Source organism: Pararge aegeria, chromosome 15 (assembly GCF_905163445.1).
Source record: "Pararge aegeria chromosome 15, ilParAegt1.1, whole genome shotgun sequence".
Classification (NCBI taxonomy): domain Eukaryota; kingdom Metazoa; phylum Arthropoda; class Insecta; order Lepidoptera; family Nymphalidae; genus Pararge; species Pararge aegeria.
In genome coordinates, this window is record NC_053194.1 from 4,220,394 (window position 1) to 4,238,269 (window position 17,876).

At 35.0% G+C, this 17,876-nt stretch overlaps 2 protein-coding genes across 2 annotated transcripts in view; both read left to right on the forward strand.

The window, feature by feature from the left end:
• The first annotated feature begins 896 nt into the window (after positions 1 to 896).
• Positions 897 to 4,254, forward strand: LOC120629807 (cAMP-dependent protein kinase catalytic subunit 1). Its single transcript, XM_039898861.1, has one exon. The coding sequence runs from the start codon at positions 1,177 to 1,179 to the stop codon at positions 2,236 to 2,238; it is 1,062 nt and encodes a 353-aa protein (XP_039754795.1). The 5' UTR covers positions 897 to 1,176; the 3' UTR covers positions 2,239 to 4,254.
• Positions 4,255 to 7,356: 3,102 nt separating this feature from the next.
• The window catches only part of LOC120630118 (peroxisomal catalase 1-like), a 151,424-nt gene continuing 140,904 nt past the window's right edge, over positions 7,357 to 17,876 (forward strand). The window contains exon 1 of the mRNA XM_039899270.1: positions 7,357 to 7,363. Coding sequence (XP_039755204.1) covers positions 7,357 to 7,363 — 7 coding nt within the window. The remainder of the gene's footprint in view (positions 7,364 to 17,876) is intronic.

Here is a 17,876-nt window from a genome sequence, read left to right on the forward strand (position 1 = left end):
TCCGGAGGACGTCTTTAAGCTTCTTGATTGGAACGGGCTTGGACTACATCATTCAACTCTGGTTTGCTGACGGTGTAGTCATATTGGCAAAGACTCTGGGAGATCTAAAAACGATCCTCAATGACCTCAGCAGAGTCTTTCAACAGGAGGGCCTACGAATCAACATGAGCAAGACGAAGATTATGTCTAATGCTCATGATCCGCTCTAACTAGTCATCGTTGAGAGCACTGCACTCGAAATTTTAAACGACGAATTCGTATACACACAATCCAGTTAGGAAGGTCCAATTTCGAGAAAGAGGTGAACCGCCGTGTGTTATTGGATGGGCAGCGTTTAGGAAACTCCGTGACATCTTCTTGTCCAAAATACCTCCGTTCCTGAAGAAAATACAGTGCGTGTTGCTAGTACCTACTTAAGTGATGACTTAAGGATTTAAAACGTGTTCGCTAACTATGGGCCTCATAAGAAAGCAGGGTCACTCAGCACTAGGTGGGCAAATAATGCATCGAGAGAGCTATGCTCCGAGTATCGCTACGTGGTACGTCAAATCACGGTGAAGAGATCGGGGTATTAGAAACTCCCTGAAAAAACCTACGTCCACTGCTGGACAGTAAATTTTAATCAGTTCCATTCCGGACAACGTAAATATTCTAAAATCCCTTATTCATCAAATTTTGATGAATTCCTCACGAACGAAAATTTGTGTTTAGACAATAATGACATCTCAAAAATTCAAGGACGAAGTTTCGTTTGCGCAGGTTTCATGCCCCTTGTTTATATTATTCAAAAGATGAAAATTAATAATGTAGTGAAGGTGGTAGTTTAAATAAAAAAATGGTAGCTTCTTTGTCACATGATGGCAACATCGTTATAATGACCGCCACCCGTGAGCGAAACGTTCGCTCGATCTCGCTCTGTCGATAGAGTTAGGTAGTGGAAGCCATTTTATTCTTGTGAATGTTACAAAATATTTTTCGTGATATCTCGATTTAAATCTAATTGTGTCAATGTGTGCCTACAACAAGTGTCTTTTGTGACGTGCATTCGTGCTGTAAAAGTGGATAATGTTTGTGTTTCAAATCGGTTTGTGCTGACCTGCCCGTTTCTCGCGGACGTAGAGCCATCGATTAGTGCAACGGCGAATCGAGGCCCTGGGACAGTGAGTGGTGTGCGCCATGGGCAACAATGCTGCCACCGCCAACAAAAAGGTGGATGCCGCCGAGAGCGTCAAGGAGTTTCTTGACCAGGCCAAGGAGGACTTTGAGGAGAAATGGAAGAAGAATCCTACCAACACCGCCGGACTGAACGACTTCGAGCGAATAAAAACGCTCGGGACGGGCTCGTTCGGCCGAGTGATGATAGTCCAACATAAACCAACAAAGGAATATTACGCTATGAAAATATTAGATAAGCAGAAAGTTGTTAAGTTGAAACAAGTAGAGCATACGCTGAACGAGAAGCGTATCTTACAAGCGATTAATTTTCCCTTTCTCGTAAGCCTTAAGTTTCATTTTAAGGACAATTCCAATCTGTATATGGTTTTGGAGTACGTCCCGGGCGGTGAAATGTTCTCGCACCTCCGCAAGGTCGGCCGCTTTTCGGAGCCTCACTCGCGGTTTTACGCCGCCCAAATAGTCCTCGCATTCGAGTACCTCCACTACCTGGACCTCATTTACCGGGACCTCAAACCTGAGAATCTGTTGATCGACTCGCAGGGCTACCTCAAAGTCACCGATTTCGGTTTCGCCAAACGAGTCAAGGGGCGTACGTGGACCCTGTGTGGCACCCCTGAATACCTTGCGCCCGAGATCATCCTCTCCAAGGGTTACAACAAGGCAGTTGACTGGTGGGCGCTGGGCGTACTCGTCTACGAGATGGCGGCCGGATATCCGCCTTTCTTCGCCGACCAGCCGATACAAATATATGAAAAAATCGTGTCAGGTAAGGTTCGCTTCCCATCACACTTTGGCTCCGATCTCAAAGATCTCCTGCGTAACCTTCTACAGGTAGATTTGACAAAGCGATATGGTAATCTGAAAGCTGGAGTGAATGACATTAAAGGACACAAGTGGTTTGCGAGCACTGACTGGATCTCAGTCTTCCAAAAGAAGATAGAAGCACCATTCATACCCCGCTGCAAAGGCCCTGGTGACACTAGCAACTTTGATGACTATGAGGAGGAGGCATTGCGTATCTCTTCAACGGAGAAGTGTGCAAAGGAGTTTGCTGAGTTCTGAGTGCTCCAATGGATTCTGCGTGTGAGTTACTATGCGCAGGTGTCTTTTAATAGTGAATCTTCCATGACTGAGTCATGGGAAGGCGAAAGCATCTCTTGTGGGCAGCTTTGGGTGTATATAGACATTGAAGTGCCCCAAGCAGGCACGCCAAGTGTATCAAATTTGGAGTATAGGTGAAAAGATAGTAGAATAATTGATCCTGGTATTTTTGTGGCATATGTTTGCTTAGTGCCCTTTCAGTTGAAATAAACCGATGTGGAGGTGCTTAGCCCTCTCTGGTGATATTCTCCAAGACACATACTGATAGTGTTCCAGTGCCACTGAATCTGAACCTAATTGTCAGTACCAAGTGTTGTTTGGGTACTCCGTAGTTTGCCTTTGATAGATTTGGAATGTGGTAAGCTTTAGTCTTTTTATTTGAATTGTTTTATATGCAGTTGACAAAACTTATGTATTATTCAGGTTTTCTTGTTGCTTGTTTAGATTTATGATTCCTCACATCTTATCTTCTCAATTTTCGATAGGGTATTAAAAATGCATAACACTCATGTTATATTTTTCAGTCACTAATTTAGTCAGTTGTTGGTAGGGACATGTTTAAGTGAATTCGGAGATTTAAATCTATAGATTGCCTTAATGTACAAAAATAAATCATATTATACTTACTTCACTTTATTTGTCATGCTAAGTAGTTACTCTTAGTACTAATGGTTGGTAAGTAATTATTTCAAGATTCTGATTGTCTATGGCATTTAAATCTTAACATACATATTTGTAATCTGTTTCTCTTTTCATTTTGACAGATTTATAAATAAAGAATTTTTTAATTTTACATTATAATTGCCCAGTGTCCCACACTTTTACTACCATTGCTTAAGATAGTATTTTTTTAAATGTTGACATTCTGTGTAAGACATGTTGGGGTATGTCAATAAAACTCTTATTTATTAAGTGTTATACTTGGCAAAATACAACATGCCGATTTGGCACACCTAAAAGCCAAAAAAAGCAAAAGTAGAAGTGTTATGAATTTATAATAAATGAAATGACAGTTTATTTGACATAGCTTGATGTAATTAAGATAAGTAACATTATAATTCTGAAACAAAATGTCAACAGCATCTATTAACACTGCTTTAAGCAATTGTATTAAGTCCCCTGATTCTAAAAGTAAAAGATTATTTATTACCAATTTGTGTCATAAAAATTTATTGTATGTCACAAAATACATTTCAATGCCATAGAGAATCACCAGTAGTTGTTATTTCAGCATCATACAGAATTCTGGATAGGAATACTGAGATAATGGCAGATCTGTTTATTTGTAGATAGATCTTTGCTATTTGATTAACATTTAAGTACTGATGAGGTTATTAATCATTAATGTGATATAGACATCTAGTTATTGAATTACAAATATTAAAACCAAATTCTTTATAAATAATTGTGTATTCTCATTGTTAATGTACACTAATCTGTATAATTTAAAAAATAAAACATTTAAAGAATTGCTGTTCTATTTTACTGTCAGAAATCCTAAAGGAGCAGCCTAGTTTATAAAGTCCTATGCTCAGTAAAGAATTCACTCACAATATTCTCTGAACACCCTGTAGTTTCAGTTCCATGGGTAGATATGAATCTTGCAATTGGTTCGTAATATTCAATTGGTCAATATAATTCATCTAAGAACACCTTAGAAGCCTCCATATCTTTTGTATTTTGTCCAACAAAAAAAATCTTGTGTAAATCACAGCAATCTGTTTTAATTTTTACCGTATTTTTATGACACATTTATTTGACTACTATAAATGGATTATAAATATTGTTTATGCATAAATAAGTAAATAAAAGTACCAGACAACAGTTGCCCATGGGAAAAAAATAGCACTATTAGAATTTATGTTGGAGATTTGTGTTTTATAACAGAGTAAGAAAGACAGGCCATTGAAAACCAAAAAAAAAAAACTAAAAACTTGGAGAAAGCAACAAGTCTTGTTTTACTGTACAAAATTGAAGAAAATACCGGATGTTTGGTGCATCGTGTGCCAAATCGAATCTGATGATTGGAGGGGTCTTTGGCTATCTCTTCAGCCCTCGTAAAAAAATCTTGCTCAAACGGTTTTTTTTATACTGATTTTAAATTGTTTTTTTAAAAATTGTAAAAATTCTACATTTAAATTTTAATAAAAAATAAAGTTGTTAAGTATTAATTAATTTTCTTTTTAATCTTTAATTTGTAACGTTTTACGCTTCTTTTGAAACTAGAATTACACGCCAGCAACATCTAGTTTTTGTTTTACAGCCCCGCAAAGTTTTTTTTACGTAAAAAAATAAGCTTGAACGTCAACTTTCGGTTTTAATAAAAAAAAAACTAAAAGTGATCATGTTCTTCCAATTTTTTTAAAACATCTCTGGACTGTCCCCTTTCTAATGGTGTGCAATATGCCATGAAAAGTAATTAGTAACATCACTAATTTTCAAATTTTCTAAACTTAGTCACAATTTTCTAATATTCAACAGATGAAAGAAAAACAAGTTTTTGCGTAAATAAAACTCACAAGCAGGTAAAATTTTTAAATTTCGTAGGTTTTACTTGAAATAAAAATAATACATTGCATTTGAAACATTTATTTCATAATTTTTACAAATTCTGCTCAAATTGTTCACCCCTGTTTCGAATGCAGGCCCGACATCTTTGACGTATTGTTACAGTTGTAGTCCGAAGCCGTATTTCGTTCTTAATTGTACCGAAGGCCGCTTCTATGCGTTGTATTAGTACCTCCCTCGTTGGGACTTCTGTGGCGTATACTAGCTCTTTGGCACGTCCCCAGACATAAAAATCTAACGGAGTTAAGTCTGGGGAACGTGGAGGCCATGCAATAGGCCCATCGCGCCCAATCCACGAATTGGGGAACACATTATCGAGGTATTCCCTCACAGTTAAACGCCAATGCGCGGGACAGCCGTCATTTTGAAATACTATGGGCACATCTTCATTAAACACGGGCACCTCGGCCAATAATTCCGGCAGATCATTTTGCAGGAACTCTAAATAATTATCGCCATTTAAGTTATCAGGCAGGTAGTGCGGTCCAATTACCTGATTCCCAATCACTCCTGCCCAAACGTTCACACTAAACCGTCTTTGAAAAGATTGCTGTCTTTTGGCATGTGGGTTTTGCCGTTTCGGTGCCCAATGGTGTAAATTGTGCAAGTTAAGAATCCCTTCTCTGGTAAATTTGGATTCGTCAGTCCACAGTATTCTTTTTAAAAAATCAGGATTATCCACATCTGTGTGTAACAAAAACCGACAAAAGTGCATTCGTCTGTCAAAGTCGCCACCCTCAAGACCTGCAACAACCAAAAATCTTTTTAATTCCCCTTGAGCAGTAATTAATTGCACTAGAAGATTATGGATACCTGCTAAACAAAGGCAACGTCAAACAAAGGTTTTAAATTACGTACCTTGAACCGGAGTCTCGTGGAATGGATATTTTTCGTTTTGTCGAAGGACTTTCCACACTTTCCATATTGAAATATCAAGTTGTGCCGCCACATATCTAATGCTTCTTGTGTCGTCTTCCTCAAAAAGTGCCAGTATTCTCTCGTCCACTTCAACATTATGTCGCACAACATGTCCCCTTGGTTCATGAAAATTGACACTCCCAGTCTCGCGTAAACGTCGGTATGTGTCTTGGAAGACTCTGCGGCCAGGTAATCGTCGACCAGGAAAGCGTTCCTGGTAAAGTCGTTGCGCTGCACGAGCGACACCACGGGCTGCACCATAAACCATTATGATGTCCGCATATTCCTCGTTAGAGTATGTCGTCATTGCAACAACAAAAAAGTCAACAAAGTTTAACAATAACACCAAAAGTAAATAAAACGTAACAAAAAACAACAAAACTTAACGAAAACTAAATAAAAGAATCGTGGAGTACAGTAAGCTAGCACACACGTTAGGCAGCAGAGGCAGTGATGTCTCGACTAAAAAATAAGATGGCCGCCGTGTCGACGCGACGCGGGGCCCGTTCGCGATTGGTTCAAACAGGTTTGCACTATGCAAGAAAGGAATAGAAGATAGATTTCGCTTCACTAGAGTGAAAAAACTATTTTTGCCTGTTTAAACGAACAACGGGCGTATAACTTTATGAAAGAGACAGAAAATGTCATCTGCCTTGTGAATTGTGAGTGTTATTTACGCAAACCCTTGTTTTTCTTTCACCTGTTGAATATTAGAAAATTGCGACCAAGTTTAGAAAATTTGAAAATTAGTGATGTTACTAATTACTTTTCATGGCATATTGCACACCATTAGAAAGGGGACAGTCCAGAGATGTTTTAAAAAAATTGGAAGAACATGATCACTTTTAGTTTTTTTTTTATTAAAACCGAAAGTTGACGTTCAAGCTTATTTTTTTACGTAAAAAAAACTTTGCGGGGCTGTAAAACAAAAACTAGATGTTGCTGGCGTGTAATTCTAGTTTCAAAAGAAGCGTAAAACGTTACAAATTAAAGATTAAAAAGAAAATTAATTAATACTTAACAACTTTATTTTTTATTAAAATTTAAATGTAGAATTTTTACAATTTTTAAAAAAACAATTTAAAATCAGTATAAAAAAAACCGTTTGAGCAAGATTTTTTTACGAGGGCTGAAGAGATAGCCAAAGACCCCTCCAATCATCAGATTCGATTTGGCACACGATGCACCAAACATCCTGTATTAGTTGCATTTTCTGTCCTGAACAAAAGACATTTTATGTGTCTTAGTTTGCCAATTTAATTAATTAATTAATGTTTCCAAATAGGAACAGGAATAGTTTCTCAGTGTACTGTATTCACAAACATCATGATGAATGTTAATAACACACACACAAACAAACTTTTTTGCATTTTCATATTTTATGATGAACGCTTAGAACATTAGAGGTAAAATTTTAAATTAAAAGGTGAAATCTGCTAAATGGTATGAAGTGACTAACCGTTTGTTTGAGAAACAATTCTAAAGTAAAGTGGTTTCCAATGCTTTAATATTACGTGTGTACACAGTTTCTGTATGTTCTTAGTTTTGTGGATTTGACCTTGAACCTTTAATCAATAATAGAAACAATGCAGAATGCAAGGTGAGTGTGAGTGAGATAGCTTGTCGTTCCCACATTCTTCTTGTCCTTTGATTTAAAAATATTTGCTACCAATTTCAATTAACAACCAATTTGAAAAAAAAATATGTTACAAAATTTCTGAGTAGTTGTTTATGATATAAATACCAAAAAACTAACCCATCAACTAAAGCTAGTCAAAAAAATCCACGGTACAAGAGATCTAGATGTCATTTTATTTCGTTGTATACAAGTTCTAATATTTTCTATTCTGTTCAAAACAAAAAAGCTACAAAAGAGAGTAAGAGTACACATCCAATTGACTGGTAATAATTATTGTGTGGGAGAAAAAGTATCTCTGTTCATTTTACGTACCTGCCAATTAATGACAAAGAATGTATATTCTTTACCGCATTATGTTTTGCATACAAACTTATTAGGTCCATTGTGTGCAATGTGAGAGACGCCAAGTCAGTACTTAAAAGTTAATTACTTTGTTAAATATTATATTACAAGTTTTTTTTTAGTTTTTGACTTTTTGTTATTGCGTTTATTTAAAATATTAATAATGTTAAATCAGCTGATATTTTTAATTAAGGAATTAACTACATCAAAATAATTAAAAGAGATTAAGTAATTTATTGTATTTTTATGTTGTATTTATTGCAATTTGACCTGTTTGTGATCTGATGCAAGGATTTGTTTGTGTTTAAGTGTATTTGTATAGTTCCTTATTTTGTAGATTTATGTATTGGTAAAGTGAAACCTTGTAATCAGTAGATTTCCTCGATGATTTGTTTGCTTCCAATTGAATAGTATTTTTTGTATAACAAACTCTACATCACCAAAGTAAAATGGACCTAACCACAATCTCTTCAGATTCGCAGAGTTTACAAATGTTCTGTCAAAAGCCCGAGGCGAGGGAATTGTAGGCAAAGTTGAACTTTAACACAATATATAAGATCTATTTTTACTCTGATGTTTAAGTATTTTATACTCTACAATGACTCTTCGTTTGCAAGCAAGCAAATCTTGCACTGAGGCTACAGGGCTGTGAACAGACATGGTCACAGCTTGTATGATCTGATACTTATTGTGTGAGCTTAAATAAATTACAGTAAAGTAAAGGACAGTTTATTAATTACGTCACATAGTAAGGGTATGCAAGTCAGCTTGTTAATTTATTTGATGTCTTGATTATTCACATTCATTCGGACAAACAGTGAATTGAGTTTCGATTTCGAACTTATTTGTTTACAATAAGGTAGATTTAATTTTGTTCATAGTCTTCTTTAGCTAATTAACACTACACGGTTGAGCGCAGGCATCCCCTTGTAGGGGGAGAGGAATTTAGAGCTTATACCCTCCAGCTCCGATGCTAGGTAGGTATTTAGTTGTTATTTTATTGAAAACATAATAATAATTAAGTTACTATGTGGCATAATTAACTGCCCCTTAATAAGAAATTTATGGAATACAATATTATTTTGGAAAGTAGTTACATGTGTTCTTAATAGAAGATTGCCTTTAATAATAGTACAAGTTAAATCTTTACGGTCAGTTCAATGCAATGTTTGATCCAATAGGATCAAGGTTTAAAAAAAAATATATTAGCTTTAGACGTAGGACTTGAAATCAGGCTGTACAAATAATAACCCTACCTAGTTATTTGTAGAGAACTTTGCATTGTGAAAGCATTGTACGCATATGTGGTTATAGTCATTAGGTTAAAGTCCCAGGATGGTTACTTAACCAATTTTGCACATATTATAACATATATATTATATAGTGTGTATGTAACTTACATTTGTGAATTTATTTGCTTGAATGAATAACATAATATTTTGTTGAAAAATATATCAAATCCTTTAATTATAACATAACTATGTTATATTTGTAAATGCTAAATCATATCAAAACATTAATCATTAAAATAATCATTCTAAATTATATCATAGTGTTGTCCAGCAACGAGTAGCATTAGACACAGTAAAACCTTTTTTTAAATTAAATTTAATTCCACAAGTACCTAGCTACTAAATTCAAAAAGTTTTGTTAATTAATTAAACCACCATAAAAGTGCACCAGGTGAAAACAATTATTTAGTCTAATATTATCAGATGAGTAATTTTTGTTTAGTTATTGCAAAACAATCATTTATTAATATAATAGTTCTTATAAACTTACCCGTTAGAAAGGGGGGGTAATTTCTATTTCATTAAAATAGGTCCAATATTAGTGCCATAAATCTTATTTTAAATGTATACTATGTCTAAATTTTATAACTTTTTCCTACATTGTGTTGCGTAATACTATGTACATTTCTTCATCACATTGGTTTTGCCATAATGCCCACTCTGCACACTCGTCGAAAACTCGCTTGTAACTCGTCAAATAGGTCGTGCAGGCAGGTAATACCATGTACTTACAGTCTCTAGGCTTGTATTTGTGCCGCGGGTATAACAATAGAGTCCCCTAAAAGAGTTTTTATTCTTATAAGGTAATCGAATAATATACCAAAAAATTAAAACTTAACGCTTGTGTTCACATATCAACTCGAAACCTGATTTAGCGAAAGTGATATAGGTGAATGACCTAACACAGAAGCAGTCTATTACTGTTTCTTAGTGGTGTATCTATGTTAAAACCTTAAGAAATAAAAACAAGCCCTTATTTTGCATTCTGCAACATTAGTTGCCAACCGAGATTCAGTGTATGGTCCCTCGTTTAGCAACTGTTGAGTACAGAATGTTATTAGGAGTTTGACAGTTTTATGATGGTAAATATGTCATTTAATGCCCATTGAAATACAGAATAGGTTTCCAGTTGCTCGAGTTTACTGTCGCAGAAGCCACCAACCAAGTACTATGATGTGCTGGTAGAACGTATTTGGTCGTTACAACCAAAAGCGCGATACGTATTGGGCCTCAATACTTGTATCCTTATAGGACAGGATTAACATTAACGACGACTACAGTTGAGAGGAAAATCAGGTTAAGATTTGCAAGCTCGCAAATGTCGAGTCGAGTTACATACCATTTGTTGGAGGCATTAGATGCAAAACTTTTGACAAATTTAACTTTCAAACAATAAGAAAAAGTTTTATTTCACTCTGACGTTCCAGCTTTTCGATACTCGAAAATGACTATCATTATACCATAACATAATGCGCGAGATCCAAAGCTTTCACTAGCTAACTATAACACAAAAGTATTAGGACTCGAATTAGCTATAAGCATGAATAACTTCACTAGTGTCACTATGTCTATCTTAAATGCAAGTAAAAATTAATTACGATTTTAATCACTTTGATAACTAATTAACAGCTATAATATGACATTCAATCATATTCTAATAATTGCTTCTAATATACTAGTTTACTTAAGGCGAGGTCAAGCCAAACTACTCGAGTCGCAATGGCGTGCATTTTTACAAGATGCACTACTACGTCTTGTGATGGGCCATCTAGGAATCGGTCTGTCTGTCTAAGATTTAAATTGTTTGATATTCTCCAAGGCCAATGTTTGTAAGTGTATTGCCTATGAGTAAAAGATCTGTACTACACTTTATACATAAAGCCCGTATTATGAGACATCTGAGAACTTGCTACCATCGCTTAATGCAGTATTATTTAAATATTATTGACAATCTTGTTTAAATAATTATAATTCTGAAAGTTATAATTCTTAACGTGGCGTCCGAAAAAAAGGGTTTGTAAACCTTATTTTGAGGTGTCATAAATAGTCTACGTGATAATTTAAATTAGTTGACGTCTGGCAAGTGGTTTTTAAGTATCGCATTTTGAATGTTCTATAACATAAGGTTTAATCTATTCAATAAGCCTAAAATAATAGCTACTATTTCCAATGATGAACAAAGTATGTATTGAAATTGCCATCAGTTCTCTAGGTAGGATATCTAATGATTTAAATCCATGACTTATTCAGTTTTTGCGGCAGCATTATGAAAAATGTTTTATGTTGATGTAACCTTATAAAAAAAACCATAGAAATCATACTAAGCGGAATATTGACACTGTACAAATATCTGAATAGGCATGCATTCTTACCGATTTTTGTTTCTAATTGATTGCTAAAATATCGAATGTCATCTCTAAAAAAATCAAATTATCCATCGAATATTGAATCTCGAAAACACTCGATGGAAATGTTAATAAACTTAAAATCGTTATTGACAATTCATGTATTTGTGACAATATCAATTAAAGAAAAAAACCGAACTTCGTATTTATAATATTTATTAAAATGTATTGTGCCTAGAATGCAGAATTTATCAAGCGAAAACGTAGGAGTATCTATAAGCCATGGATAGCATCTTCGAGATAGTTACAGTGGAGCAATTAATTGTCTAAGATTACTTTCAAGCTATTGTTCACTAGACTTTTGTTTTCATTGTCTCTTATAATACTGGGCGTTTTTTTTGTGACAACTCTCACTGTTTGAACATTGTTTATATCGAGATGTTTCTAATTTGTTAACTTCTAGGGATCATGTTTTAGATATTCGCGTTTACCTTAAGTGCTCTTTCACGCGGACTAGCGAACGCGTTGCGCCTGCTACCAAATTTAACTTATTTAACAACTGAGTGTTCTGCAAAATAAACTATTCTAAAAAGTCGCCGTTGCCTTCGCTAGTTGTACGTGGACACGCACTAACTGTTCCTTTAGTGGCAAGTGTATTTTTTGGATTGGATTTATATATTTAAGGAATTAATGATGTGTACTTTTCATAATTATCATTGTATATAAAACTAGAGTGATTGTGTCCCATTAAATATTTAGGAGTCAAATATCTGCTTGATATCGGCAGATTCTCATTCCATAAGCTACACGAAATGCTAACCGTCAACTCATTAGACCAGTGGTTCCCAATTAGATCCCTTCCCCAGATACTCATTGGAAAATATAACTAGATAAAACCTTCGTGGATTGAACGCGCAATTAGTTCCGGTAATTATTTATTACTCGTGGGTTGAGTGGGAATGTTCTAATCAATCAGATTAAATGCTCCGTCAATTACGTCTTCAGGAATCACTGAACGCGCACGTGTCTCCGGAACGGTGCCTATTCAACGAACAACGAACTTGGCGTTGTGTAAATGTTATCACATAGCAATACATATAGTCTCATGCGCGTATATAACATCCCGTTATCACTACTCACCCTAGAATTTTAGGATGCTCTTTTAGATTATACAATAGAAAATATGTATTAGGAAGGTTCTGTTGAGTATCAAAGTCGATTTTTCAGCTAATGCAAGCATGTTTTTGTAAAAAAAAGTTCTGAGTCCAGTGTCTATTAACGGCCCGAAATTGATATACCTTTTGATCTTAGGATGGCAGATTGATAGTAGTGCTATCCTTTTCCTACTCTTCACTGTAGAAAAGGGAAGCCTTACAAATTCAATCTACGATCTAATGGTTATTAATATTGAACATAGGGCGTAAGTAGACGCAGTGGAAACAACTATCGAGACCCTTCTAAATTAGTACTATAAATAGAATTCCTAACAATGACGCTTTCTATAGTGAATAATGATATATTACATAAGTATTTAGTGATATATTAATTAAGGAAAGGTTAAAATCTGAAAAAGCGGAATTTCATAATTATAATATTATGGAGGAATGGTAGACATATCTACTTTCCCGAGAATCAACCCAGACCGTTTGTCCCAATAAGGTAATCATTTATGATTTTTTCTGTTTAACTTATAAACATAAACTTCTAATTATGAAAAGAACTACATCATCAAAGGAAATAAATAGACGAACTATTTATGATGTAAGTCTCCGGTCCGCATTCCGCATACGAATTTGTTGATTCATGCCTTGCTGTCATTGTTAACATGAGTTTATGGTACTTAAACCTATGACATTTAGCTAAAAGCTCAGTAGTATTAAATTCGTAGGTTGACCTCTGTTCTTCGTATCTCTATTCTCTTACGAGCTAAATCAATCTAATCCAACATCTTTGGATGGACACTTGAATTCTGTAGTTCTATTCTTTTCCGCTATTCTTTTCTGTAAACAAGGATAGAACTATTAAATTCAATCTGCCATTTGAAAAATTTGGACTAGATTGGTTTTATGAAAATCGGGCATTATATGTACTTGCCTCAAATTATACACCACTAAATTCATACCACTAATTGGGAAACACTGTATTTGACATTCTTATGTGAACATTTTAAAAGCCACTTTAGATATTATATACATTAGCGTGACCGTATGTGTATTTGCGAGCAGTTTTCTTTTTTTTTTTATCTTTGCGTATAATGTTAAAATGTTCACGTCTAGATCTATATTATATCGAGTGCCTATAGCATTGAAGAATTCAAATGTAAAAAGTCAGTTAATTTCAAATAATTATTTGTCACCATGTATTGATCTTCCATAAAATTACGATGAAATTAAAAATATCGATGTAACAGTAAAAACATTTGTTTGATTACGATCCAATTTAAGACCAATTTATTTATGGTGCGGCTATTTGTGGTTGCGATTTGATACACGAGGGCCACAGTATCTGATTGGGCTAATGCATGTTCGCTGATGCAAATTGAAGACGTACCTACTAGTAAAATATTCATAGTAGATAAATATGTATATAATGTGTGACATAGAAGTTAGTACACCAAATTGTTATGCTGATCAAGGTTCAATCGATATTGTAGTTCTAGAACGTTTCAAGAACTACTTTCAAGCTCGAACACAGCCAAGATGCATTGGTTTTTTCTAAAAAAAGTGTTATCAGATAAAACGCAATGCGCAACTATAATGTAAAAGAAGGTCGTATTGTATCGTGGGTTTATAGATCACAAAATCTGCCGAGAAATCATGTGTATCTAAAAATAAGAGTCATCATATTCCATGAGAATAAGGACCCGCATGCAGTAGGTAAATGTAGTTACAGTGCGGAACACACGCACATTTGGCAGCCCCGGTTTATGTACCTACGTGGGGACTGAAGGATAATGTGCGGCTTCCTAATAAAGTGGAATATTCCGTCTGTAACTCTTATATGCCAAACGCCAGATAAAGAACGAATTATTTCAATTTACTATCATAACGAGTCGAGGCGAAGAACCTACCTACAGAGTTCATGTAAGTAACTGTTCGGAAGAATTTAGTACGTAGGTATATTATTTTATTTTTTCTTGATATTCGTAATATATGGTAACACGGACAATTTTTGTCTTATCAGAATTACTCCATGTAAAGCCACCCCAAAATTCAAGTAAAGTTAATAATAAAATAATCTTTACTGGAATTTTGGGGTGGTTTTACATTTAGATAATTCCGGCCCAACTGTGTTCTTCGGAGGCTTTTTCGCTTCCGTAAAAATCATGTTGCCCACTTTTCTTTTGTAGTGGCTCAATTTTTAGTTGCAGATACACAAATGTCGTTAATAAATTTCAACTGGTACTTAACGTTAGGAAAATAATTGCACAACCTACCTTGTAGACCTGTAGGCTGTAGGTAACTTTCGTCTAGGTCTTTTGTACAACCAAATAGGAAGTGAAAATATGATACAAACTCTTTGGAATTGAAAGAGTTAATAATGGCTGGCAAAGCTGGATTATCTGTTAGTTTCCAAATATCTCGCTGCGATTTACAATGTTGCAAACATTTTGATAATCGTGACCAGAAACCATAAACGAAATATATTGCAAAGAAGTGGCAGCATCCAAAGCTTAGTAAAAGGATGCCAGTAATTTAAGACCTATAGATATAAAAACCAACGGCTGATTTTCATCATCATAAGTTATACCGTTATACGCTTATTCCAGCATCAAGTCTAATTTATTGAGTTATGACGGAGTAATCTCATTTAGTATCTTCTCATTTCTGATATGATAATCCGAGTATCATACTTTCAATGTAGTCTGAGTTATTGAACTGTTTCCCAATAACTCTCAACAAAAAAGTCATTCTACAGATTTCATTGGATTACCATTGAAGGTAGCAGCCAGGTAATTACCGTTACTATAGATTAGCGTAGTTAATCCAGTTAAAGCAGTTGTGTAGCCGGGTTTTATATTGTTTTATTTATTCTCTCAAAGTTAAAACTGTATCAGCAATTTAGCAGTCTGGCCGACAAGAGCGCGGGACGCGTCAAGGTTGCGAGGTCAAATTACGGGATGCCATTAAGATCAGTGGATGTATTTACGAAAGATTTGTTTAGATTGCCGGCTTGCAAAATGTGTTTCATGTATGTTATGTTTATAGTGTGGGGGCGAAAATGCGTCATCTTAGGGCGACTACCCACTGGGTGATGGCGAAGCTTTTGCTTTTTATTATCTCAAGTTTCGGCAACGGGGATTAATTTTAGCCGCAGCAAAGCTTAGTCGTGTAAACAACAGCTACTTCCTAATAAATGCCGAATTGCGCGTAATTACATTCATAATGCGCGATTGGAACCCTCGTAGCTTTAGTTTTAAGTTTACGATTGTAGTTATCGCCATCACTACTCACTGCTATGTACACATTTTGTATATAATAACGCATCAAAAGTGCCATCTATGTGCCTATTTGAATAAAGATATATTTGACTATTGACTATAAATTAAGGTTTTAGGCACAGAATTAAGAGCATACACAAACCGCGTACAAGACTAATATCATAAGTGTCAAAATCCACTCCATTTTAGTGATGATTCTCGAAGTCACTCATTTAGCAGTTGACAGCATTGGCGTGCACTGGGTTTCTTACCAGGGTATGTATGCTGCAGGAAAATTGCATAGAACGTCAAAAATCCTCCTTCTATACGAGTTGTATATCAATTTTAGGGTAGGCAGTGCTTTTGTGTGACAGTAATTAACAATTAATGGAGGTTGAGGACTTATTATTTTTATGTAATGTTCTAAACGTTTCGCATAAAATGGAGAAAATGGGAAATGTTTACGACGTAGCAATATTCCGCGGATTTGAAGTGAGTCGTGGGGGGGCGTTTTCACTGGTTTTGGATACAATGCACTGCACGCATATTGCACAATGCAATTCAAATTCAAATTCATTTATTTCAAGTAGGCCTACTTAATAAGCACTTTTGAAACGTCAAGTATGTATATTTGGAGTGACTACCACGAATGAAGGCTCTATATGTTCCTAATTCTGTGGTTTCAGGTCAGTCATATTTTTATCTTCGTACATCACATTTTATCCGATCAACAGTAACCAAGCAATATTCAAATAATTGAAGTTGAATACACTAGTCATAAAACATCAACACATTAATTTCGAATTTAGCATCTGGATAACGCCGCCGCATCGAGCCGCTGGCACTCTACAAAGGATGCTTCTTATTCACCAAAGTATAAATTTAATTCTCTATATATTTTTCGTTCAATATTTTTTACTTATTAATACAAACGGGTAAATGTAAGACGAAAAAATGTCACGAAGTAAAATGAATTTAGCATCTGGATAACGCCGCCGCATCACGCCGCTGGCGGTCTGCATAGGATGCTTCGTATTCACCAAAGTTTAAATTTAATTATCTATACATTTTTTTGTTCATTTTTTTTATTAATTAATAGTAGCTATTGGACAGATTTATTACTTTTTCGTCTTACAGTGACATGGGTCACTGTAAGACGAAAAAGTAATAAATAAATATACTACGACAATACACACATCGCCATCTAGCCCCAAAGTAAGCTTAGCTTGTGTTATAGGAACTAAGATGACTGATGAATATTTTTATGAGTAATATACATAAATACTTAGAATATACATATGAACACCCAGGCACTGAAAAATATTCACGCTCATCGCACAAACATTTTCCAGCTGTGGGAGTCGAACCCACGGCCTTGGAATCGGAAAGCAGGGTCGCTGCAAACTGCGCCAATCGGCCGTCATATATTATAGTTATTTTTTACCAAATAATTTAATGTCTACTTCATTGGACAGATTAAATGGGTCACTGTAAGACGAAAACATGTCATAAAGTAAAATGTGGGTTACATAATAAAGTAGCAGGAATTAACTGGAATTACCTACAGCATGGGTGCTTGATTTACCCTCGAGATGTACTGTCGTAGTCGTAACTAGGTCATACCCACCCGCAGCCAACATTCAACAGTAATAAAATGTACTATTATGACAAACCAGTCGGGTCTTATCTTACGGAAACCGTTAACTGTTACATAAGAACGCTGAATAGCGCACTTTTTTAAAGTCATTTTAAGATGGAGTTTGACCTCAATACTTCTATACATAGGTAACTGAAAAACTGAAAATGTTGTCAATTAAACGAAAACATGAAATTTGCTGTTGATACTCCTCTACAGAGTACCAACAAGTGGTGGTTTTTTTTGTAAATTACATGTTTATACTGATTTCCAGTAATACAAAAACAAAACCAAAATATTTAGTAGTGCCTTTATCGATAATCTTTTAACTCACTTAAAAATTTTAGTTAATAACTAAATAAATCATACTTCAAATTTACTTCAATTTTTTTCTATTCATAAAATTCCGGTAAAGCGGATAACCATTTAGACCGAAATA